The sequence below is a fragment of the Anser cygnoides genome, chromosome 8, assembly GCF_040182565.1.
Source record: "Anser cygnoides isolate HZ-2024a breed goose chromosome 8, Taihu_goose_T2T_genome, whole genome shotgun sequence".
Lineage (NCBI taxonomy): Eukaryota > Metazoa > Chordata > Aves > Anseriformes > Anatidae > Anser > Anser cygnoides.
In genome coordinates, this window is record NC_089880.1 from 13,186,831 (window position 1) to 13,211,024 (window position 24,194).

The 24,194-nt window shown below is 55.3% G+C and overlaps 1 protein-coding gene across 3 annotated transcripts in view; it reads right to left on the reverse strand.

The window, feature by feature from the left end:
* PAPPA2 (pappalysin 2) overlaps nt 1–23,459 on the reverse strand; it is a 77,117-nt gene extending 53,658 nt beyond the window's left edge. The window contains exons 1-3 of one of the 3 annotated variants that reach the window (XM_067001280.1): nt 22,963–23,458; nt 18,861–19,920; nt 4,322–4,467 (exon numbers count right to left, since the gene is read on the reverse strand). In XM_067001280.1, coding sequence (XP_066857381.1) covers nt 4,322–4,467; nt 18,861–19,920; nt 22,963–23,431 — 1,675 coding nt within the window. In that variant the 5' untranslated portion in view covers nt 23,432–23,458. Of the gene's footprint in view, nt 1–4,321; nt 4,468–18,860; nt 19,921–22,962 lie in introns of all 3 variants that reach the window. The other 2 variants (XM_067001279.1, XM_067001281.1) reach the window with 2 other exon arrangements.
* Nucleotides 23,460–24,194: the final 735 nt, after the last annotated feature.

The following is a 24,194-nucleotide window of genomic DNA, read 5'->3' on the forward strand; positions in this document are numbered from 1 at the left end:
TTCAGAAGGTTTTTGCACACTGCCCCTCTCCCAGCTATCCGGCTGGCAAATACTGTAGATAGCAGAGGGCACCCCATCGACGGGAACCTAGCGGGCATATAGAAAGCTACTTCTCTTTTTAAACAAAACAGAGAAAACAGAAAGAAAAGGCAACTCTGCAGCCAAACCCAAGCCTGAACAAGGCAGGGGGATGCCTGCCCAAAGGTCTGAAAGGAGGAATGTGCATGCAGAAAGAAAATGTTCATAAACAAGACGAGTGAGATGTGAAAGCCCTGCACGAATCCTGTAGCACTAACCACAAAGACGGGCCTGAGGGGCACCAGAGGCCCTGCGACCAAACCATCCTCCTTCCACCAGAAACCCGATGCTCTTCCCAAACAGGGGAAAAAATGGGATTCCAACGTAGGGAGGGAGAAAACTGTCGCAGGAGAGGGATGCCAAGGCTGGGATACCCTGTCACTCCCTCCTCTCTGCTGGCTTCCCCTATCCCATTCCTCCCCCACACTCCACAAGGACAGTCATATTTTTAGTACTTCTTACAGCTAATTAGATGGCAGGATTAGAAACAGCATGAGAACAGTGCCTGTCTTCCAGACCTTCCCCGTCCCTCCATTCTCCCCACAGCTCCCTGGTGAGCAAAGGGCTCTAGGAGCCCAGCTTTAGACCTGGGAGTTGTATTTCCCCTCTTGAAGGGTCTCTGCTATGAAGGCAAGATATGGAGGTGTTCATAACCTCCCGCTGCAATAAGACCAGTGTCCCCCCTCCTTCCTCTGCACATCAGATCTTTCCTTCCACCTTTACCTCCTTCTGCTCTGGGAGATGTACGAAACCAGACGTTAAGCGACCTCCTCCTCTCATGCCTGAGGACAAGACCAAGGAACCCCCCCAGGATCAGCATTTGCACAGCCAAGCTAAAAATGTCAATGTCATGTCCCCGTGGCATCAAGGGCAGGTGAACCAGAGACGTCTTTGGACGTGCCTGCCAAACCAAGGCTGGGCAACTGGAGAACGGCTTCTGGTGGAACAAACGCACGGTGGTTAGTCAGGCAGGAAGATGGCCACTGCTAGAGGTACCTCTGGTGGAACGACTGGCCCTTCGTCAGGATCCAATGACCTCAGCAGATATATGAGCTGGCCTCAGCTTATATAACTACAGAAAATGTTTATAACATCAAATATTCATGCTCCCATTGCCTTTCAACCATGTTTATGCAAATACCGTTCACATGCAACTAGACAAAGTTTGAAGTGTCTACATTATTGCATTGCTGGGATTTTTGAGGCAAGGCTTTCCGTTGCGGAGAGATGAATTTTATATAGGACAGGAGTTCTTCATCTCTGTGTTTTGCAGTTAAAGAGATTTACTTGCAAGTTCTCAGAAAATTAGTTCTGGACTCCTAGCAAGAACACTCTGAATTTGAGAAGAACTGACTGTGATTTTGGTGGAAACACTGAGACAAAGTATGGTTAGATGGAGCGCTGCAAACAGACTTGAGATTTTGCCTCTGCTGCTGGCTGGGTACAAGCTGTCTCTGTCTGGAAGCTGTAAAGCAGCTGAAATATTGCCTATAGAGATGTCACAGACCAGTTCACCCTCTCCAAGTTGGTCATTACCCTTTACGCCTCAATGAACATAGCTGCTGTTTGTTGGTATTGCTGCTGGACTAAGACAGTAAGTCTGCAGAAACTGCATGAAATTCGAATTTATTCAGGAAAACAACCTGGAGGAGAGCAATAGATCTGCAGGTCATCAGCACTGGAATGTTCATGTAATTTCTGATACTCCAAAAACAATCATAGGTGAACAAAAGGGAAGAAAGAACAAAGTTTTCTGAAACTTCCAGAAGGTGACGATGCCAACAGGAAGGTGAAGAGGACCTTCTTGACGGACACACTCAGAGGTCATGAAAGAGACCAGTTTCTACACAGTTCAAAGTCCAGAGGAGAGATTAAAACCATCTACAGAAGAAGCAAAGGATAATTTGGAAACAATATGTTTAGTGAGCTTTGGGATGAGAGAAGGGGTTGAAACAGAATAAGGAAACGCAGTTGGAGAGAAGTCTCATGTTACTTGTCTTGAAAACATCTAAGAAAGTCCATTTCAGAGAGACAAATGGAGAAAACTGGGGAGGAAAGTCTGGCCAAGAGGCAAGTTAGCTTCTTAGGGAACTCAGGTGATACTCAAGGAATTAACCTGATTCAGCTGGAGAATCAAAGCAAAAGAGAACAAATGGGGCAGGGTCTATGTTTGCAGGGTGACATTTGTGCTCCACAGGTAGAGACAGTGGCACAGGGGGAGGAAAACCTGTGGGCTGACCTAAGCCATTAACATCAGGAGAGGCAGGAGACCTGCAAGAATCAGCGCAAGAAGGGAAGGACAGTGTCTTCCTGGAGACTGATGCCTCTCTTCTGTAAAGGCCTGTTGGCATCCCTGGTCACTGCTAGGGCCTTAAAGCTCAGGAAATTTTCTCAAGCTACTATTCACTCCTCCCAAGGTTTTCTTTGCTCTTTCCTCCCTACTGTACCTTCAGATTTACTCAGATTTACTCAGAGCAGGTAATCTCCTGCTCAGTCCTAAATTTCTTCTGCACTGACACTGGTATACACTGTGCCTAGTACAAAACACTTGATGATGTGCTGGAGCCTACTGTTTACAGAGAACAGAATCTGTCACCCTCCCTCCCCAGCTCATTAAATTTAAAACCAAGGACTGTCTTGAATCAAAGTCTTTGGTCTGTGCCAGAGCCTCAGAGAAGTTCAGATCCAGCTTCACACTTCACAGCTCTGGCACCGGAGCCAGGACAACACCCCTTTTCCCCTGAACCTCCCTGGTAAAGCCCTGATCCAACATTTCCAGATGGTGCCACCCCTGCTTAAGGACTCTGGCTGGACATGAACTCCAAGACCAGAGTTAAATGCAAGCTTTTGATTAAACCAGTTACCCTGATTACCCTTTGGTACACCTCTTTGCAAGCCATCGGGAGGGGTCTGACAAGAACATGTGTGGCTGAAGCACTTGCTGTAGTAAGATGATTGTCCAGCTGAGCCTTGGAAGTGATTTCTGGAAGCCAAAGGAATAAATTTCATGGAGGTTTGCCTTCCTCGACAAGCAATTGTAGCAATATGCTATTGAAAAACCAGTCCTGAAACTCATTGAGGGAGGGAAACTGGCACAAAAGAACTTTAAAACAGGTCTTTAAGAGCGGCGTAAAACTTTAAGGGTTGAACATCACGCACTTGTAAAAGCAGAAGGTCTAGGTCTGCTGCGCAGGTGTCACGAGTAATTATTTCCAGTTACTTATTGAGAAACATTTTAGATGTTTTGACTACAAAGTGTAAAGGGCTTTGCCAGAAAATTCTGACATTGAAGAGGTGGAGGGAGAGGCAGGAAAAAAAAGAGACAACAGAAATAGGAGAAAACACACGGTACATTTACATTCTAGCGAAGCAGCTGCCGTTTTAACAATTTCACAGTCTGCCAGGATTGATGACCTTAATGGTTTGCCTTGAATTCACTGAAGCCAAAGAGTACCTTGCCTTCAGCAGGTAGCAAGCCAAGTTATAAAAACGAGGTTTAATTTGATAGTCATCCTCACATTTGCAGCTGGATTTGGAAGTGGCTAAAGCTCGCTGCCTGTTCAGCTCAGGAGCCTTGGCTCTGAGGTCACCGAGACTCCTGGTCTATATGTTTGTCATTAAGCACTGCAGAGTGAAGTTCACCGTTTCCAGAACCCTGGTGGATGGGTCAGGAAGGTCTTGGAGAATCCTCCTCACCTAAACCAACCGGACTAATGCGACTCCTATTCCCCCTCCAGAGCCAGCACCGACGGCGAACCTGCAGCTTTCCCCACACTCCCTGCCCCAGTGTTTCCCTGCCCTCACCACTAACAGAGCTTCTGGCTACCTGAAAGCCCCATCCATACAGACATTAGGAACAGATGACTCCTTTCCTTACAGCAGCAGAGAGCCTGTTACCGTGACCTTTGACGTTCATTACACGTCCTCAGTGTTGAGCCAAGCCATGGTTGTGGAAGTCTGTGCTCGCTTTCCCAGCTGCCCCCATCCCAAAAGGCTGGGCTGATCTGAACACAATTCAGTGCCAAAACACCAGTTCCTGCCACAGAAGGGCTAAACTGAGGCGACAACCCCAAAACCTCCCTAAGCAACCTGTAATTGAAGGCAAAAGGCTTTGTCTCAAAACATGAGCTAACTTTTTCTACCACTCTACCTGAGAGCAAAGTCTAGTGCCTCTTCTGGCCAAGCCCACCAAGAGAGAGAAGCCAACGCCCCCAAGACGCCATGGGTACGTTCACTTGCTTACCGAGGTGACTAAGAGCCTCTTTATCCCATGGCCAAGTGGCAGCACCAGCCAACTCTTCCCTCACCGAGCTGGCAAAGTAAACGTTGAGGAAGTGGGTGCTGTTCAGCTGCAGGGCCTCCTTCAGCTCCTTCACGCTCATGTACACCCTGCAAGGACGAGGGAGAGGAAACAGTCAGCAAATACATCAGTGGGGCAAAGAGGAAAAGCAAGAGCTGCCTGTAGATAGGCGGGAAGGGGGCAGCAGGCCTGGAGACTCCATCCTCAACTGCCTGGGACCAACTTGGTAAAGTGCAGGAGGAGCAGGGACTGTTAGAGACGTGGTTAGGTGGGATGCAGTCACGCAAATATGAAGACATTTCCGCAGCTTTTCTAATCTGGAGGATTTCACAGCCATGGCTTTCCTCTCTGCCCGCTTCCTCGGTACGAGCGGTCTGGTGGGAGGTGGCAGCGGGTGGTAAGAACAAGGAGTCCCTGCAGGACACAGGCGTGTGCCACGGGGTGCCACCTCTCCCCCACGCCTGCACGTTGCATAGGGAAGAAGAACATGAGCAAAAGGTTCCTCCAACTTCACTCTGAGACATCTCTCTTCCAGTTCTGCTCAAAACGGAGCATGGCCTGACCTTGGAGAGAGATCCCTCTGAGAGGGGGTGGTCTGGGATGGCTTCAGGAGGAGGAGAAGTACCAACTAAACTCCAAAATAAGCTTAATGAGGAGAGGGGAACAGGTCTGGAGACAGGTCCACCAAAGGGCATGCCTAGAGGGGGAAGCCTCCTAATGACGCTGCTGGCTGTCTCTCCTCCAGTCTCCAGAGCTGAGGATAAACAGTTGTAGGAGTTAAAAAAAAATAAAATAAAATACTGGAATGGGGATATGCAATACATCCATTTCTAAAGGGCACTTTGCGCCTGTCCTACAGCAGACAGCAGAGCAGTAACACCATGGGCACCTGGGCATTACGACAACGATCCTCACTACACCTGCAGGTCTGGCATGTCCCCGTGCTTGGAGAAAAGTGGTAGTCGGGAGATTTAGGTTTTATTCTCCCCTGTGTGGTGCTTTCTGCACAGGTCGGAGGTCTACATTGCCTTCACCAGTACACCAACAGCATTGGTCTTTACAGAGTTCATGTCCTCAGCAGTGTAAAAGGATCAGGATCTAACTTAATAATAACAACAACAATTCCAATAATAATAGTAGTGGGACTGCAGGGCCTTGGGCTGTGCTGCAAGTGCCAGATACTCTCTTAAATTAAGTACTACTGTTTCCACTGTCAGTGCCATGACCCTTATGGTCTGAGACAGCACTGGGACAGGTAGTCCTAGAAGACATGTCTCCAGGTCTTCAAAGTCTGAGGAGTCTGACCCCACAGTTTACGAAGCCAAAAGGAAGACTGCATTAATTTCAGAGGTCCTAAGTGGAAAAAAAACGCATGGAAAGGCTTCAAGTACATCACTGTGGAATGATGATGGAAATGCACCATTGTGGAAATATGTCATAAGAATGACTAAATCTGCAGCATAAAGCCAATAGCAACATTAAGGTGGTGGAAAGCATTTCACTTATTCCCATGCTTCCAGGAGCAATTGGCATCTTCGAGCTGCATGGAGAGATCACGAAGGGAACACAAGAGTTTCTTTACGCTGGACTAGCCGTGAAGGCACACTGGCTGTATGTGAGTGAGCAGCTTCTGTAAAAGTGGCATCCATTAGCACATTCCTCACCGCGTTGAATTATGGAAGAAAGGACAAAAAGTTAAACATGGACTAAGAGGAAAAAGGCATGTTCTCATCCAATATGTGAAACGAGCAGGGAAAGCAGTGAGAAATGTGCAAATACACTGTTTGAAATGGCAAGATCCCTAGTGAAGTTATTTTACCAACATACTTGTTTAGAAAGAGAGAGGTTGCTACAGCAAAGGGAAGAGGAGGAGGAAAAATTGAATAAAAAAAAAAAAAAAGGAACAAGATTTTAGAAGCATACTAAAGCAGGATGACATGTGGAAAGGAGTTCATTAAACCCAGGGGTGACCATTTCCCTGCATCTGAAATAGCAAAGATTTTCAAAAGCCATTACTGCCTCGGGAAGTATCGGGTAACTGGGATCTGCTGACTGCCTCTCCCTGCAGGTAACTGGGAGCTGCTGACCACCTCATCCCTACCAGTCAGCCCTGAGGTGCCATCCTGGCCTGGGCATCTCCCCACCATCCCAGGGGCAAAGGAGCTCCAAAACTTCACCTACTTTAGAAAATCTTGGCTGATGCGTATGGCAGCATTTAACGATGCGATGAGATGACCAGCTTGTCTTCACCAGGCCCTGAGATCTCCCACCACAAAGCAGCATTCCCAGAACACTTTCCCCAGCCACATCAGCTTGCGGAGAGAAAAACTCTCCCAACCGGAAACGGCAAATTAGGATAACATGATCTCTTCTCTGTGATGTCTCGCCTGAGCATCCCAGACACGCGCCACGCTGACGCCATCTCTTCAACCCAACCAAGACGGGAGCAGGCCGGGAGGAATAGATAGGGAGAAGAATAAATAAACCTGAAGGACATATTTGTGGCATGAGTCTGAAGGAAGAAAAGCAAAAATTTCATAGAAATAGAGCGTAAGGAGGGGGAACAGGGAGAAAAAGTCTCCCTCATGCACCAGAGCTGCTCGGGGGACACAGAATTAAAAATAACGTTGATTCCTGACCTATGATATCTTGGAAAAATAGCCCCAAAGCCTTCCAGGCTGTCCAAATTCCGAGGGCTGACGTCAGCCCTATTCAGAGGGATATTCCCGCCGCCTCTCTTCTGGAGACATGATGTTTTTCTGGCTGTCGCCTGCTGTTCCCTTGACACTAGCAACATTTTTTGTCAACCCTTAATTATAAATAACTAATTTCCTCCATTGAGAGATTTGGATGGCTCGGGGCTGTGTCAAGGGTAGGGGGAGCAGTTTCAGCACTGAGATGCTCATGGGTTGGGTGGAGAAGGAGACAAAAGGACTCCGATTTCACCCGCTATGACAGGGAAAGCAAAACATCATCCTGCTGGTGTCCCCAAAGACACGAGCAAGACCAAAACAACTCTAGAATGGGCAACTCTGATTCCCCTCAGTCCATATTTCCCACTGGCATCCTCAGCTGAGACAAGGAGCATGCAACTGGCGTCTTGGTCTGTCACTTACTGCCAAGGTCATGCTCTCCCTCCTCTTTGGCGCTTCTGTGATTTTCCCTGAGGGGAAGCAGAGCAGCCTTTGGTCTCCACAAATGGACCAAACGACAGCCCTCTCCTCTGCTCCCCAGATAGCTTCCCAACTCCTTCAAGACTGAGTATTCCAAACTAGATGGTATTTATGGCACGGTGAGTGCTGCAAACCAGCACACATACACAGGGAAAGCCAGAAGGACACATGAAGACATAGATTTCAGCTGAGCAGAAAAAAAGCCAAAACACCAAAAAACCCACCTCACAACCCAAAGAATAAAGCAGAAGACAGAAGATAGGCAGAGAAAGGTGATCAGGTTTGCCAGATTCAAAACAAACATTTTTCCAAGAACATAAAAACCTCACTGGTGAGCAGCTACCTGCATGGCAAGACCACCTCAGCCTGAGGAGTAGCTGCATCCCTGGGAGAGTACAGCTTGTGAGAAGAATACATGCAACAGTAGATAGAGATTAAAGAAGGAAGGATGGCAGACTGCCATTATTAGAAATGAGCCTGGGCATGAACACCAGCTGAAATGATGGCATTTGGAGGAATTAGTACAGATATGAGGGCTGCCATCATGGCTGGTGCTAACCTGTGATAGTGCTGCCTTAAAGTTCTGCTGATTGACGTTAGCTGACCATCTGAATCAAAGGCAGGCTTAGGTACCCCGTGCATAACTGCAGGACTTGTGGCTGCTGGAAAGAAGCACGATGGGGAAGAGCCTGGACCTTGTGTTGCTCCACAGCAGCACGATGAAGCAGCAGCAATGCTTCTGTGGTCCTGGCAATGGGTCAGGAGCACACAGCTCTGCGTGGGCAATGACAACGCGCTGTCACTGTGTGACATTTCAGGCTACTGAAGGAAGGGAAGGAAGGCAAGTCAAGCAGCTTCAGTGAACATCACCAAAGAACTGTGGAATCCAAGACTCATAGCTGCAGATGAAGAGGACCTCCTCAGGCCAAGTGGTCTGACCCTTTTTTGTTCAGAGCAGGTCTAATTACACCAAATTGCTCAGGGCCATGTCCAGCTGAGACCTGAACTTCTCCAAGGACAGAAGGTTCGCTCTCTCTCTCGCCAACATTTAGACATCCTGATGGTAATAAAGATTCCTAATGCCTAATACAAACTTCTCACGTTCTGACTTGTGTCCATCACTTTCTGTTCTCTCACCATGCAGCTCTTCTCAGAGCCAACCTCTATCTCCTCTGTGCCACCCAGTCACAATAGGAAGACTGTGCCTCACAGGGAAACCCTCACCTCCCTTCTCATGCGTTTGCCTGCACATTTTTTTTCTAGCCCACAGTGAAGACAGCATCTTTCTTCTCGTGTTTGTACATAAAGCTCTGGGCTGGCTTGGCCAACAGAGCAAACAAAGTGTTTCTCCAAGCAGCAGTAGAATGGGCAAACTGTAATATAAGCAGTTTAAGGTGGCAGAAGAGAAGCAAGAACAGCAGGTTTTAGTGATACCCTTATCACAACAGGAAGACTTGGAGCCATAAAAATGACCATTACCAGTGAAAGACAAAAGATGGCACTTCTGAATGAAAAGCAAGGCCAGCATGTACCCCATGCAGCACCATAAATCAAACCCAATTCTCTGGGTATTGCAAAGGATGCAGTGTGTAATGCCACAGGAATTCCACTGCAATGCAAAAATAGGAGTCTTCTCCCTGTAGACATTTCAGAGGGGATGTGGGAGTGGGGTTGGATGGAAGTTGTCCAAGTGCCCTCCATGGACAGCTGGAAAATACTTGAGACCCAGCCAGCTCCTAGCTAACCATTCAGCCTAATGAAGTCACAGGGGATTCTGCTTTCATGTCCCTCACCCACCACAAGGAAATTCCTCTTCCTGCTCCTGCCAAGCAGGGAGGCTCCTTTTTTCAACCCAAACCTCTGCTTGACAAATGAGGAATCCCTCAGACTTCCCAGGAACAAGCACCAGTAACATTTTTGGTGTGCTGACATGTGCCCCCAAGGTTGCAAAGGGTTAAGATAATGCACAGCAACCTTTCTTCTGAAAAATCAGCTGAAACCGGAAGAGTCACAACTCAATCCATGAAGACAGGTGCTAGATCAAGTGGCATGAATATTTCTGAGGACAGACTCCCTCAACTCTCCATTTCATCAGTGAAGAGATGCTCTTCCAGATTGCAAGCCAAAATGAACATCCTCAGTTCACCCCACCAAAGGACTCTTCCTCTGAAGAGTCTTCCAGACTCAGGCTCTGTTCGCATGCATGAATCCTCCTTACTAGAATTTGTGAATCCTCATCCCTGTTCCCAGCACGGGAATTCCCAGGTGATGCTCAACCTTGCCTCCCTTCTGGACACGCTACCAGCTGGGCACAGAGTGCAAGCCAGGATGGGTTGTCTGGTCTGCCTCCAGACTAGACTGATGGTGGTCCTCAAAACCGAGCCCAGGCAAGGAGCCCAAAGCCATTTGGGTGCACAGGGGATGAGAACATCGCATACACCTCATCATCGGTGAAAGGACAATAGGAAGGAGGAAGCAGCCACCACTAACAGCATTGTGTAGGAGACAGTTTACTATTAGCACGAGGGGCTGAGTATCAAGATGTAAAAAAGGGTGACAGTCCAAAACACCCCTATCTCGTCCCTTCAGGATCTGGGGTTTCCCTTACACAAGAGCAATTCCTGCTGCATTCAGAGGAAACCCTCGGTCTCCACGTGGGAGGTGGATTTGGCTTTGGGACTGAAGCAGCCGCTGATGCTGCAGGGTCGGAGAGCTGCACTGGCAAATCTGCGGACAGGATCAGAAAGGGGCTGTGGTTCAAGGCTGTGACCCTTCTGTGCAGATTTACTGGGGAAAGAGACCAAGAAGGCTGCAGCCTGTTAGCACACAGCAGCTGTTACATCAGAGGGGAGTGTGCAGCTTCTTGAGGTCAGATTTGGGTAAGAAAGAACAATAACGTTAGTGTCAGACTAGAAAGCCGTGCAGGGCATTTTGCCCTGAGATAGGCTGAAGAGTAAATGCTGCTAACGTTGGCATGATCCAGCTATTCCTGGAAGTGTTTGCTAACAAAATTCTTTACTAAATAATCATTGCACCAGAAAAAGCCAATGCTATTTTAGACCTGGTTTTGGTAAGCAGTGTAAGAATTATGAAAGAGCCGATGAAAGAAAGAAAACTTGTCCTGAACTAATGGTGGATTGATTGAGATTAACTTAAATAGAGGGATAAAGACAGGTCTTGACCTAAGAATGGAAAAACAGGACTGAACAGCAGACAGGCTGCATCTGAGAGGCTGGGGAGAGCAGGGGAAAACGGGAACTCCCTGAAGCCAGGATGAAAGCAATAAGTAAAAAAACCTTTGAGAAATAAGAGCAGCAACAGAAGGAACGAGGAGCTCTCTGAGAAGGAAAGGGGGCTGAAGCTCGATGTAATTGAGATTAAAGTGCAGGAATTAAAGTGTTCATGGATAAACAAAACTTGGTGGGTGTCGGGTATTTGCAGTGGGAGCCTGGGGCAATGGGCCTAGCTCTTTGGGCCGCCTCCTGGTGGGTACCTGCCCGAGCTGTCGCCCTCAGTGATGAGCAGGGACACAGAGTCTCTGCTACACAGTGGCTTTTGGGACTTGCACAGCTCTCATCTCCCACGTGTGGGAAGAGCTACCAGCCATGTGGGAGAGTGGGTGTCCCCAACACAACTCTTTCTCCCCCACCTTTCCAAGCCCCTGGGCACCATCCTTCCACCTCAAGCCACAACTCACCGAGGGACAACCTGCAGGGATCTCCTACAATCCCACCATGCTCACACCTCCACAGCCCACTTTAGGGTCCATCACAACACCAGCAGCCCCAAAGAGCTTCCCTCCCAGAGCAAAGAGACAAGGACTGGAAGAAGGACATCCTCATTTCTGTAAGGTGACCTTCCTCACAGATTTCCCTCTTACAGCCTCAGAGGTGTGTGTCAACCACACCCACACACACCTTGTATAATTCTGCTTGGAGAACCCTGTGACACCAAGAACAGATCCACAAATTCATCATTTCTTACAGCTCCTCAGCCCTAGAGCATCATTTCATTCTGCCAAACAACCAAAGGCTACGTTCACTTGAAAGTTAATACAAAATACTCCAGATGTTTCCCAAACAGATCCCCAGGGAGGCTGGCTTTGAGCTTGTGTTAGTACTACTGATTCACCCTATGAACCTTCCTTTTCAACCCCTCGGGGAAGACAAGCCCATGCAAGTCCCATAAACTTCCTGGCTTATGTGACAATTCTTGTGTTGCTTAAGCATAATGGGCCATCAACTTTCCCCTGGGATAAATTTGTCCCAGCAATCTGTGTTTTAGTGCTCTACATCTTGGGGGAGTTGATAGCATTTGGGGTTTATTTTAATGGGAGTTGGTAGCAGTGATCAATTGCAGAAGCTCTATTTCCACGGAAATGGGTATTTAATAGATTTTTGAAAATGGTAGTTATTGACCCAATGGGCCTTAATGGCTTAAAAACCATCTGATTGTAGTATGTAAGAGTAAATGCATATGATTTTCAAATGCGTACTGGAATAGGTAGTAAAAACCCTTTTAAATTGCAGGGACATGGTCAATAGGGAGTTTCCATTTGCTTGTTTGGCCTTTCTATTTCTATCGGCATGAATCATGGCCATCTCTTCCTCAAAGAGACTTGCAATTTCCTCACGGGTGAGATCATCTGAAAACACGCGACCCACAAAGGTAGGAGGACGTCTTTCATCAGGGCGGGTGGCGATGGAGAGCCGGGCTTTCAGAAGGGCTGGGCTCTCGTGCGGGGAGCAGAGGACACAGAGCATTTCATCCTCTGTGGCCCCGAGGGCTGCCCATTGCTCCCAGGGAGAGCTCAAAAGCCAAACACACCTCTGAGACGCCTGGGATTAAGCTCAACCTACAGGCTCCCAGTTGATGATCCTACACTCAAAGTCCCAGGCAGAAAACTTGGTTTATCTGGGGGTTAACATGGACCAAAACCATAAATAGGAACAAATTCCAAAGGAAACCCAAATCCCCAAACTGAGACACAGATTTAAGGTTATTTCCCGCCTCTGAGGTCTCCAAGGGCTCAGCACAAGCTGCTGTTCCTCCTCACCTTGGGCCCATCAACCCTCTTCTGGCTGCCCATTTTCAGGAGCCCGCAGGGACAGGGATATGAGATTCTTCAGGGATATGAGTGGCATCCCTGCCTATGGCAGAGGGTTGGAACTGGGTGATCCTTGAGGTCCCTTCCAACCCAAAACATTCTGTGGTTATGATTCTATGATTCTAGGGGAGCCGTCGGCATGAGGCGTCATCACCTCTGAGAACAGGAGAAGAGCACTGGACTGGGGGAGCTAACACAAAGAATTTGCAAGGAGAAGAGCTCCAGACCCAGCTTTGACCTGGGGCAGGGAGCCCCGCAGCCCTTCTCCACACGGCTTGGCTCCAAAACCCAGCGCAGGCAGCAGCAGCAGCCCGGCTCCAGCGCCCACCAGCACGCCTCGGAGAGCCTGGCCGTCCCCAGGGCAGGATAAGCGCTCGCCTGCTCTTCCTGCTGTTGATGCTGGCGGCCGAGAGGCTGCGTTACACAGAACATGTGTGCGCGCGGGGGGAGCGCAGGAATATGCTCGCAGCCCCTTGCGGTTTCACCAGGCTGAACTCAACAGTGGCAAGTTATTCTAGAGCAGGCTCCAAGCTAAACAAAGCCAGGTATGGTTCAGTTTCCGCCTGGATTGTTTGTTTCAAAGGAAAATAAAAAACTTCCCGGGCCAGGGCTGAGCCTTGCGGCACTCTTCCCCTGCCTCAGGCTGTGCAGATAAGCCCAGTCCCCATTCAGACCGTGGGAGGGGATCTGCTGTAAATCAGCTCTCTCTCACTTTTTGCTCACATCAGAATAAATGAAGTAGCAGCCCAGGGGGATAAAGGGGTCTCTGCAAACAAGTGAGTGTCCCCCGGAGCCCAAAGCAGGGACAACACAGGTGGGTGCAAGGCGCCTGTCCTCTGCTGCCACTGCACGGGCTGCATGAGGCCAGGAGACTCCAAGCAACCCAGGCAGGGGAGGACTGTGCAGACACCAGTGCAAATTTTTGCCTTGCAGTTAGTCAGGACTGAACAGCTTCATCTCCTCACGTTAAATGCCTCTTTTACCCCCCTAGGAACTGAGGGACAGGAGACAGAGCCCCGGCACTGCGCTGCTGCACAGCCAGGGGTCATGGTGGCAGGGAGTTCTGTGCCTTGGTTTCCCCAGCTGGTATTACCCTTCCCTGCAGCACAGGCAGGTGGGCCCATGCTTAAAAACACCGCAGAACACACAGCCTTTGCTGCGCAGGGCTTTCAAAGGCATTAAAGAAAGTAGGCACCTACATCCCGCTGCTGTTCAATGGAAGGCAAGGGTCCAGTTTTCACCAGGTGCCTCCACCTCCTGCAGCATCCTCCTCTATGGGAAGTGCCTCAGGTTGCTGGCGGGAAGAAGGCAGGGCTGTGGAGAGACCTGAGACGTTACTGCATTCACCCCGAGCTTCTCACTGAAGGGCATGCGTTTGTAGCCTTGACATTGGTTGGGATGGGGATCGATATGGACAAAGAGTGGAAAAGGAATCTGTTCAGCCCAAACATCTCTGCCTCTTCTTAAAGAAAAATAAATAAAAAAAAAAAAAAAGGAGAGGGGAAAAAACAAGTCCCCAGCCTCCAACTTATTTTTAGGTCCAGGCAATTGGGTGTCCCAGCCGGAGCGCGGCGCGCGCAAGCCAGCAATCTAAAAATGCCTCCCTCGCAGATATAAAAAGGACACGGGATAATTTATTGGGGAAGCTTTGTAATGTAACAATTCTACGTTAACCACAAACAAAAAACACGAAAAGCCAACCCCGGGGCTGCCTCTGGTCCCAGACACAGCCCTTGGCAGGCGACAGTCACCAGTGCTCAGCATCCAGAGCCCCCCAGCAGAGCCTTGGGCTGTTTTGGGCGGCTCAGCCATGCCGAGCACCCGGCGGTCCTGTCCCCTCTGCAGAGGGACGATCTGATTTCCTAAATAACGGGGCTGGTCGGGCCAAGGAAAACTAGACTCCCGTGTCTGCAGCCCAGCCTGCCAACCCAAACGTGGATAAATCACCCCCAGGACCCCCCCAACACGGAGCTGATGGGGTGCCACCAGGCCTCCCCGCTGCGGTGTTTCCTGGGCTCGCAGCCGCAGACACGAGCACGGCGGGGTGAGGAGGAACACGGGGAGTGCTGAAAGCCGGGACAAAGAGCAAGCCCCCCCAGTCCCAGCCCCCGGACACGCTGTTCCTTCCCAATTGTCCTCTTGATACAGCCGTGCCCCAGGATGGTGGGAGCTCCTAGAACAATAGCTCACATCTGGGCAGGCTGCTTTCCCCCAAAAGCGCCCAGACTGCCTGCGGCCCTGGGCAGGGACCCACTCCCACTGCTCACAGGCGATTTGGGTTGTCCTCCTCCTGCATGGCACCCTGGGGGGACCCGGCCGGTCAAAAGCAAATCCGGGAGCTTTGCCCCAGCCTCGGGCTCGGGGGGAGCTCCGGCACCCAGAAGCACGTTCGCAAGGACATGGGCTCTCGGTCACATCGCCAGCACCTCGGCAGGCAGCCTGTCCTCGTGATATCAGGGGCTCTATCCAGGACAGTCCTGTCTACCTTTGCCAAGTTTTGAAATTAGTAATCAATGGGAAGAGCCCAGAGAGAGTGGGCTTTCCCACAAGAAAAGACAAAGATTTTTATGGGCTCAGTCCAAGGGCTCTCATGAAACATTAACGCCTCCACCAAGAAATCCATCAGACTCCAAAAAAAGCCCTGTTAATCAATGCTCCTCTCCAGCACCTCTGCCAGAGAGAAGCAACAGGAGGCCATCCTTGCCTCACCTGCTCTCCCCTGGACACTTTTAGTGTCCATCAGGCAATTAGCCGAATTTCCTGACAGTGACTCGAGGGCCGGGAGCAGCTCAGAGCCATGAGTCCTCCCTGGGTGTCCACAGGAGATGTTCTCTGAGTTAGCTGGGTTAGCTTCTGAAGGCACTGCTTAGAAAGCGGGAGGCTCCTGCACGACCTTAACCCAATTAAGCATCCCTCCCTTAGGAGGGAGCCCAGCTACGCCTGCATTAAGGCTCATCAGGCGCCCGGCTGATCAGATAGAGCTTCATACCGCAGCTGTGGCCGTCCCAGGGGAGGCAGGGCTGAATGCCTCGCTCTGAGGATGTATATACAGGAGGGAAAGGGGAAGTGTGGGGCAGGGAGAGCCCAGCCGTGCTCAGACACTGCCCCACGTCTCCTTCTCCCACACGGCCTTTGGGGCCATGGCAGAGGCCGAGTGGGGAGCTGCCACAGCCTCGTTGTCCCCTGTGGCTGTCCCTTTAGGGACCATCTCCTCCACCACCTGTGCTTCTGGTGGGGCTGGCAGAGCCCGGGGGTTTTCCACCTCCTGCTGTTACTTGTGGTGTTCCTGCGGGGTTCCGGGGTGCTGAGACGAGAGAGGCCCGGCAGCTCTGCCTTTACCCGGGCAGCCCTCTGGTTTTCCTTTTCAGGCTCGCTGTGTCACACACCAGACTCATTGACTAGCTGCCCGAGGGGGACCCTCGCTGAGTGTTAATTGCTGCTAATGAGCTGTTGCTGCTTTCCTTCCAAGAACACCAATTACCACAGCACTCAGGCGCTGCAAGGAGGTGCGTGTCTGCAGCAAGTCAGCGTGGATTTTACTCCGGCCCCTGGCACCGCGCTGCCAGCAGCTCCTGGAAAACGCTTTAAACCCGGGTGAGACTGGGCAAAGGATGACAGCAGACAGCCCTCCTGTCGTCCTCCATCCCCTCCCTCTTCCCATGGTGAGTCAGGGTGGCTGGGACGTCCTTGACGTGCCGCCTTCTGGGCTGGCTCTGCGCTGGAGCCAGCCGCCAGCGCCCGGCCCCTGGCTGAGCCCTGCCTGGGGGTGCCGTGGGGGTGCCGTGGGACTTGCCGTGTCCCAGCCCAGGCGGCCGAGAGGAGGTGCCCCGAGGTCTGGGCACGGTGTCCTGGCACAGCACTGGTCAGTGTCGTTCCCTGCCCCGCAGCCCTGCCACCCCTCCTTCAGACCCCCTCTCCCTCCCGTGCTCAGCACGGCCAAGGGGCCACGGGACCACCGAGGGGAAGCACACTGAGACCTCCACCAGCTACAAAGCACAGTTCCCTCCAGAAACATCATTTGTCCTTCTCCAAGCTGCAGCCCCAGGGAGGTGAGGGATCTGCTAAGACGTTAAAGGCTTTTACAAGTGCTTAAGGTCATGCGAGCCAAGGTACCAAGACCCTTCACCAAAACTGCATCTGTCGACAGCCCTGGTAAGAAATCGCCTGGTGCCTCACTCCAGCTTTCTCCTTTGGATGATTTTTGGCAGTACTGAGAAGCATTCACACCCAAACCCCTGCCTCGAAGTGAAATACGATGGGGATGATTCACGGCGCGAAAAATCCTGGGGTTTTGTTGTGCCACCTTGCTCTGAAAGGAGATGTTGGCAGCTGGAGAGCGGTGCCGGAGACATCCTGCTGCCTGCCACCGCTCACCTCCCAGCACCCGGCTCCTCCCGTGCTGCCCTTCCTCGGTTGTTTTGGTTTTACTTTGCGTTATTTCCCTCATTTTGGCTTCCACCCTGAAAGTCCTCCCGCAAGCTCCCCAGCTGCCCCACTCCTCATAAACCTTCATTTGGCCAAATTATGGCCAAAGCCAAACGTACTGGCTCGGCGGGAGCTTTCCCTGAGCAAAATGCCTTGAGCTTGTGTAGTTGGGGATTTGCCCACATACCTGCAGGGAACGGCACTGACCCGGCCGTGCAGGCAGCTCTGGATCACCTCACCATTTCCCAGACCCACGCTACCAATTTCCCAATGTTTTTCCCAGAAAAACAACTGGGTGCAATTTCTCCATACGCCTACCGCAGCTGCTGGGGTGCCCGAGGCAAGGGCTGTGCCAGCGCTCCCCGAGGGCAGGGAACGGCAGCCTGGGGGAGCTCGGCAGCAGCAGGGTTCAATTCGTGCCCCCACGTTTCCCAAACTCTGGGCACGCTGGATTTCTCCTTTGGAGCTTAGCCTACAATCAATCTTGTCTTATATGCAGACCAACGAGGGCTGCGGAAAGAAAAATTGCAAAAGATTTGTTATTTCCCTAGTGTTCCTATTTTCCCATTCCTTTCCCACAGAAGCAAGGTTTTTGTTTTGTTTTGCTTTGTGTGTGTGTTGTGTTTTGTTTTTTTTTTTTTCTTTCCCAACTTTCAGGGGAAAATCCTGACAAATGGAAGCCCTGATTCATACCAGCAAAAATTTGGCCTTTTTTAATTTAAGGTGGAGCCCTTCTTGTCTGAGGATGAAAACATTCCTCTCACTGCGCACACAGGGCAAGGACCAAGCCTTGGCCATGCTCCTATGAAGAAGCAAAGCCCTGCCTGGTGGCCAAGTGGCCATGGGTGGCCACCACACGTGGAGAGCGGTGGGGCAGGCAGGAGGACCGCTCGTCCCCCAGTGCTTATGAAAGAGCTCGCTCACCACGGTGGCAAGCAGGAGGACGGGCAGAGACGGGGTGGTGATGGTGGCTGTCACCAAAGAGACTTCCAGGGGTGGGGAAACATCTGCTGGGGGTGCTTGGGCAGAGGCATCGTGTGTGGCTCCGTGGCTGGAGGGAAGCACTGGGAGAAAGGCTCCTCGTCCTCCCCTGGAGTGTGAGAAAAGCTTGAGAATGAGGGAAGGGCCCCAGCGCCACTGCCCAGCCCTCAGGCACCTGCTTCCCTTTGCCCTGCGGTCCCCACCTGGGAGCTGGCGGAGATAAGAGGCTGGCTCCGGAAGAAAAAAGTATTTATGGCCACAGCCTACCTGCTCCCACAGCCCAGAGTGTAAAAGTGATGGAGAGGGGAGACCAAAGGAGCTACGCCTCCCTAAACCCTCCCTTGAGCATTTGTTCCCTGGGGGGCAGTGCTGCCCGTGGTGGGGATGGGCAGGGGGGAGCCCCACAGCCATGGGGAACACGCAGCTTTCTCTGACGCTCAGATAGAAATGACTTAAAAAAAAAAAAAAAAAGGAAAAGCCGTGTCTTTTTTTTTTTCCCTGTCTCTGGCAGAGAGCACATCTGGCAGCGCCACGAGCGCTGGAAGCCGTCAGCGCCGGCACTTCAGAGGCTCCGGCAGCCTGCGCCGGGGGAGGAGGGCGGCAAACAGAGCGCACTGAGGGCAGCCCCCCCAGCACGGGGGGCGTCCGGGGGCACCACACCACGCACGGATGCCCCATGGGCACCTCACACCAACACCCACACCGGCGGCCAGACCCCACACCACGAAGCTGCTGCATCTGGCACAAGAACCGACCGGCTCCGGGGGCACCGCAGCCCCCAGCCCCCTCCACCTACCGCTGGGGTGAGTCGGGGTCGAAGCAGGTCCTGGCCACGTCGGCGGCGTGCGGGTCGCAGCAGTCGCCGTCGTCGAAGTCGTCCAGCATGTTGTTGCACTCCATGTGGCAGATGCCGTCGCGACGCTTCCAGGAGAAGCAGCGGCCGGGCCGGCGGCAGTCCCCGCCGTCGTAGCCGGTCAGGGGGTGCTCGCACTCGGGGTCACAGCGCTCGTTGCCCACCTTGCTGGGCTCGCAGCCCAGCAGCACGGCGCGGCGGCGCAGGGAGGAGTTGCGCACCTCCAGCAGGCTGAGCTGCCAGGAGATGTTGTAGGGGCGGAAAGCGTCGCTCAGCGCCCGGTGCTGCCGCCAGACCTGCTCGCGGCTCACCGTCGGCCGCCCGCCGCCGTCCTCGGCCAGGCTCACCACGCGGTACCGCACCGCCTTGGCCCCCCGCAGCGGCCAGTGCTGGTTGTAGTGGGAGACCAGCTCCACGTTGTCGCACGCTGTCTGCCCGCAGGCCGGGGGACCCAGCGGGCGAAGGATGGGAGGCGCGGGAGGCGGCAGCACCTGGCGCCGGGGGAAGGAGCCCTCGCGGAAAGGCGCCCAGCGCTGCTCCAGAGCGTCCAAGCCGGCGGCCAGCGCCAGTGCCACCCCCCCGGCCGCCCCCTCCAGGAAGGGCCGCTGGAGCCAGGTCTGGGGCAGGGCTCCCCGCCACAGGGCCAGCCCGGCCAGGTGTCCCCGAAAAGTGTGGGCGTCCCCCCAGGCGTCCCCTCCCAGCAGCAGGGTGCGGCAGGAGGCCATGAAGGTGCTGTGCAGGGGTCCCCGCTGCCCGCCAGCGCGGCCCACCCGCGCCCCGTCCACGTATAGGGACATCCAGTGCCCGTCGTAGCTGGCGGCCAGGTGGGTCCAGGCGTCCGGGCGGTAGCGGTGGGACCCGGTCACCTCGGTGGCGGCAGCCGCCCGGTCGGTGCGGAGGGAGAAGAAGAAGCGGGCGTCCTTCTTGCCGCCCAGCCGCAGGGCGCGGATGCCCAGCGCCCAGCCCTTATCGCTGGCCGTGTGCGAGCAGTTGTCGAAGACGCCTGCAGAGGGGATGGGGATGGAGAGAAAGGAGAGGCGGTGAGGGCTGGAGGGCAGCGCCGCTCCTCCACGGAGCTCCATGAGCATCCTCGTGGCATCCCAGGGTCTCTTGCACCTGCTGGGATGCTCTGGTGAGGAGCTCTCGGAGCAGCTGAGCACCGGCAGCAGCAAGGATGCAAAATCCACACCACCGGGCTTCTGCTTGGGGGAGAAGGGGTGGGGGGAGGTTTGGGATGTGTTGGGAAAGACGCAGAAAAATGCAGGTGGCCAGAGGCTGGGCAGCGGGCGCTGGTCACCGTTTGGGTGAGCCAGGAGGTGTCCGCAGCCAGAGAGGCCGGACGGAGAGGGGAGGAAGAGTGCAGCCAGGAGGGGAGGAGAGGCCAAAGAGTGAGGAAGGAGAGCACATCTCACTGTGCACCCAAGCGCGTTGCCAACCCGAGCTTTAGGCTGTGCACGACCCAGCAAGGGGCAACAGACCCACTGCTTGAACAAAGTGGTTCTGGGCTCCTCCATCTCCGAGGCAGCTCAGTGTCCTGTCACCCAGACTCACTCCCTGTCTCCCTCCATCCTCTTGGATTAATGGCTGTGGCGCTGCCATGGGTGGCTGGAAGCACCTGGGGCCACCACGGCTCCGGCACTGCCATTGCCTGGTGGCCGCCACCACAGCTGGGACATCTGTGGAGTTGTCACCTGGGGCTGGTGAGCTCAGCATCGCTTCCGAGCCCCACCAGTGGCACCTTGGCATGGGGACAGGGCCGGCCCCATTTCCCTGTGTGTTTTGACACTCTGGCTGTTGACAGGTCGGGTTTTTCAGAAGGCAAGAGCCAAGCACTTGAAGATGCCTTTCTCAGGCATGAAGCTGGGCTGCTTTGCTTTGAAAAAAAATCTTGGCCCCATCCTGAATCTCCCTCCAGCCAGCAGCGATGGGCTGGAATTTGAACCATCTTGAAAATCCCGCAAGCAGGCAGAGCTCGAGCCCCCCGAAGCCTGTACCTCAGCATCCCACCCCAGAGCAAGGCTTCGGGATAAACCCATCAGCACCATCCCCCCCACCCCACCAAGCTCCCAACCCAACAAACCTCCCCGGGATGAGACAGAGCAAAGCCAAAAAGCAGGAGGCAGGAGAAGGAGCCTGGCAGCCGTGGGAAGGCAAAGCAGAGCGTGCTCATGGACAGAAGGCTGGCTGGAAGGTGTTTGGACCTGGATCTTGTCTGGAGGATGGGGAAGGGGGAACGGAACCTGGTCTGTGACGTCCGTCAGTGATTAGAGCGATAACGCCGGGTTTTAAAACAAGGGCTGCTGGCAGCAGCGCAAAAAGTGAAGAGAAGCAGCGCTGCTTGAGCACTGATATGTGAAAAAACTGGCTGCAAAAATGCCCCCCAAAGCATCAGAGTGTAAGTCTGGGGAAGCTGGGACAGCCAAGAAATAATAAACCCCGTTGGTTCTGCTGCAGCTTGCGATTGCACAAAAGCTGTCAGGAAAAATGTCCGATGGAGAAGTGTCCAAAGAGGTGAAGTGCCCCACGTTGTAAGGAGCACGTTCACAGCACCTTCTCCATCGGGCCAGGTGCTCTGCTGCCCGCTCGGGACACGCAGGTCCCCAGGTGTCACCTCCTGGTCGCCCCTGGGGACTGAGCAGCGACAGAGCTGCAGCCCCAGGAAGACACCTGGGAACAAGTCTGGGCTGCTCCTGGTGAGGGATCTCCCGACCCAACAAGACCGCCTTTGATCTGAGCAACGCCAAATCCCAGCCCGGTGCAAGGTGGGGAAGCTTGGAGATGCTCAGCTCTGCCCCGCTCTCCTCCCACCTTCCCTCACACGTGCACAGGGGACCCGGAGCATCTCCAGCTCCTCCACCGCTGCAGGTGGCCCCGGGGCTCGGTCCCTGCAGGGCATGAGCCCTGGGCCAGCAGCTCTCCGTGTCACCTGCCTGCACCAAAGACGTCCCCGCTGCCCTGTCCCCCTCCGCTGCCCGTGGCCGGCCCCGCGCTCCCAGCTGCAGGGCGAGGGTGGGAAGCGGCGGGTGACTCAGAGAGCCGGAGGCTGACTCAAGCCTCCGGAGCTTGAGCGCGGAGCGGGAGATACTGCCTGCCCGAGCGGGTGCCAGTGGTCGCTGCGTAACGACTGGCCCACCCCCGGCAAGGAAAAAGAGAAAAAAAAAAGTCTTGATAAAAAGAAAAGAAAGAAAACTAGCCGGGAAAAGTTAAGCCTAACACCTGCGGGGCCGAGCTCCAGGTGCAAACAGCTGCGCTGCGGATGCGGTGAGGCTGGGGGACGGGGATGCAGCCATCGCCCAGCAAAAGGGGGCGAGGAATTTAAGCAACGCGCCCGGGGGGAGGATGGCATTTGGGAAGGGAGTTAGGATAACGGGAGGGTTTCTCCACCCAGCCCTCCGATCCGGCTCGGCACGGGGATGCAGCAGCCCCCCAGCTCTCCCGAGGGGCCGCCGTGTGCCGGTGCCCTGTGCCCGCAGCTCTCCATCACCCGCCCGCTGGCTCGGCTGGGGATGCCGCGGGCTCGCTCCCAGCGCCAAGCGCCCCCCAAAGCCGAAGAGGAGAGCCCGGGGTGGGGGGGCAGAGCCCGCAGCCTGCCGGGGGGGCACCGGGGAGCCCGGCCGGGAACGGGGCCGGGGCCGGGGCCGGGGCCGTGCGTGCGGCGCGGCTGCCACCGTGCGGCCGCAGGGTCCCGGGGCTCCGCCGGCGGGGAGGAGGAGGAGGAGGAGGAGAGGGGGGGTGGAGGAAGGAGCGGGGGGGCTCCGTGCCTCAGCCCCGGGGCGCGCAGGGGCCGAGCCCCGCAGCCCGGGCGCCGGTTTGGGGTCCCGCGACGGCGGGGGGATTGGGACGGGGAGGGGACGTTTTGGGGTCAGGGGAGCGGGGCGGGGATGTCACCTGCCGCAGGTGAGCAGCCCCCGGCGCTCGGCGGTGTCCCCGTGCCCGAGCAGCCCCCCCGCGCCCCCCGGCCGGGTCCCCCCTCCCGCCTCGGGCCCGCCGAGCCCCCAGCGCCCCCGGACGCGCCCCGCCGTGCCCCCGTCGGGCCGGGCGTTACCTGCGATGACGGCCGGGTTGCTCTGTCCTCCCTCCGCCTTCACCCACAGCTCCAGGGTGAAACGCTCCCGCGGGACTTCGGGCAGCGCCTCCGGCCTCGCCGCCAGCGTCTCCCGGCCTCCGGAGAAGTACAGGGCGGGCAGCGGCCGGGCCCGGGGGGGGCTCGGCACCTGCGGCGCCCGGCCCCGCGGCCTCCCCTCCGCCTCGCCCCGCTCCTCCTCGCCTCCACCCCCGGCTCCCCGCGGCCTCCGACCCCGCGGCCTCCCGGGGGCGGCAGCGCCGAGCACCCCCTGGGCGGCCCGGCCCGGGTACAGCCCGTAGGGGTGGTGCGGGGGGGAGGCCCGGCGGCTCGGAGCCTCCAAGCCGCAAAGCTCCGGGGGGCCGGGGAGGGGGGGCCGGGGGACCCCGCGGGCCAGGCTCAGCGCCGCCAGCAGCAGCAGCGCGGCCGGGGGAGCCCCGAGGCTCGGCATGGCCCCGGGGGACGGAGAGGGGCGCCGGGGGAGGCGGGGGGGGGGGGGGGACACCGGGGGTGGAGACCCCGGGGTTTTGGGGAGGGGGGACGGTGGGGGGCGCTCAGGGGGGCGGCGGGCGGCAGCCGGGGCAGCGCCGGGGCATCCTCCCCGGGTCCCCGCCGCTGCCGCTGCCCCCAACTTTTCCCCGGCGCCGCTCTCCTCTGTCCGCTCCTGCGGGCCCGGGAGGAGGAGGAGGAGGAGGAGAAGGAGGAGGAGGAGGAGGGGGAGGGCGAGGGCACCGCCGCGGGGACCCCCTGTGCCTGCGGCGGGGCCGGGGCTCCCGCTCTCGCCGCGCCGCCGCTGCCCGCCGGCACCGGGAGGGATGCGCCGGGCGCCCTTATCTAGAAAGCCCCGAGGCGCTCCGCTCCCCCCGCCGGGGAGGGGTTGGAGGGGGGGGCTGCCTTATTTAAAGATGATTATGTCCAATCTAATAAACCCCGAGCGACGCATCGCCCTCCCCTCCCTCCCTCCGCCCTCCCGGCCGCTGCACCCCGCCGGGACCTGCTCCCCGGCTCGGCACGGCTCGGCACGGCCCGGGGACGGGATGCGGAGCGGAGCCGGGGCCGCAGCAGGAGCAGGGGCAGCACCTGCGGACACAGCCCCGGCTGCCCCCGCCGCTCCCACGCTCCCCGCAGCCTTCCCCGTCCTCGCCTCTTCCTCCGCTCACCGCTCTCCAGCCTGGCAGTCCGGCGCGGGGCTCCTCTGCTTTTCTTTCTATTTA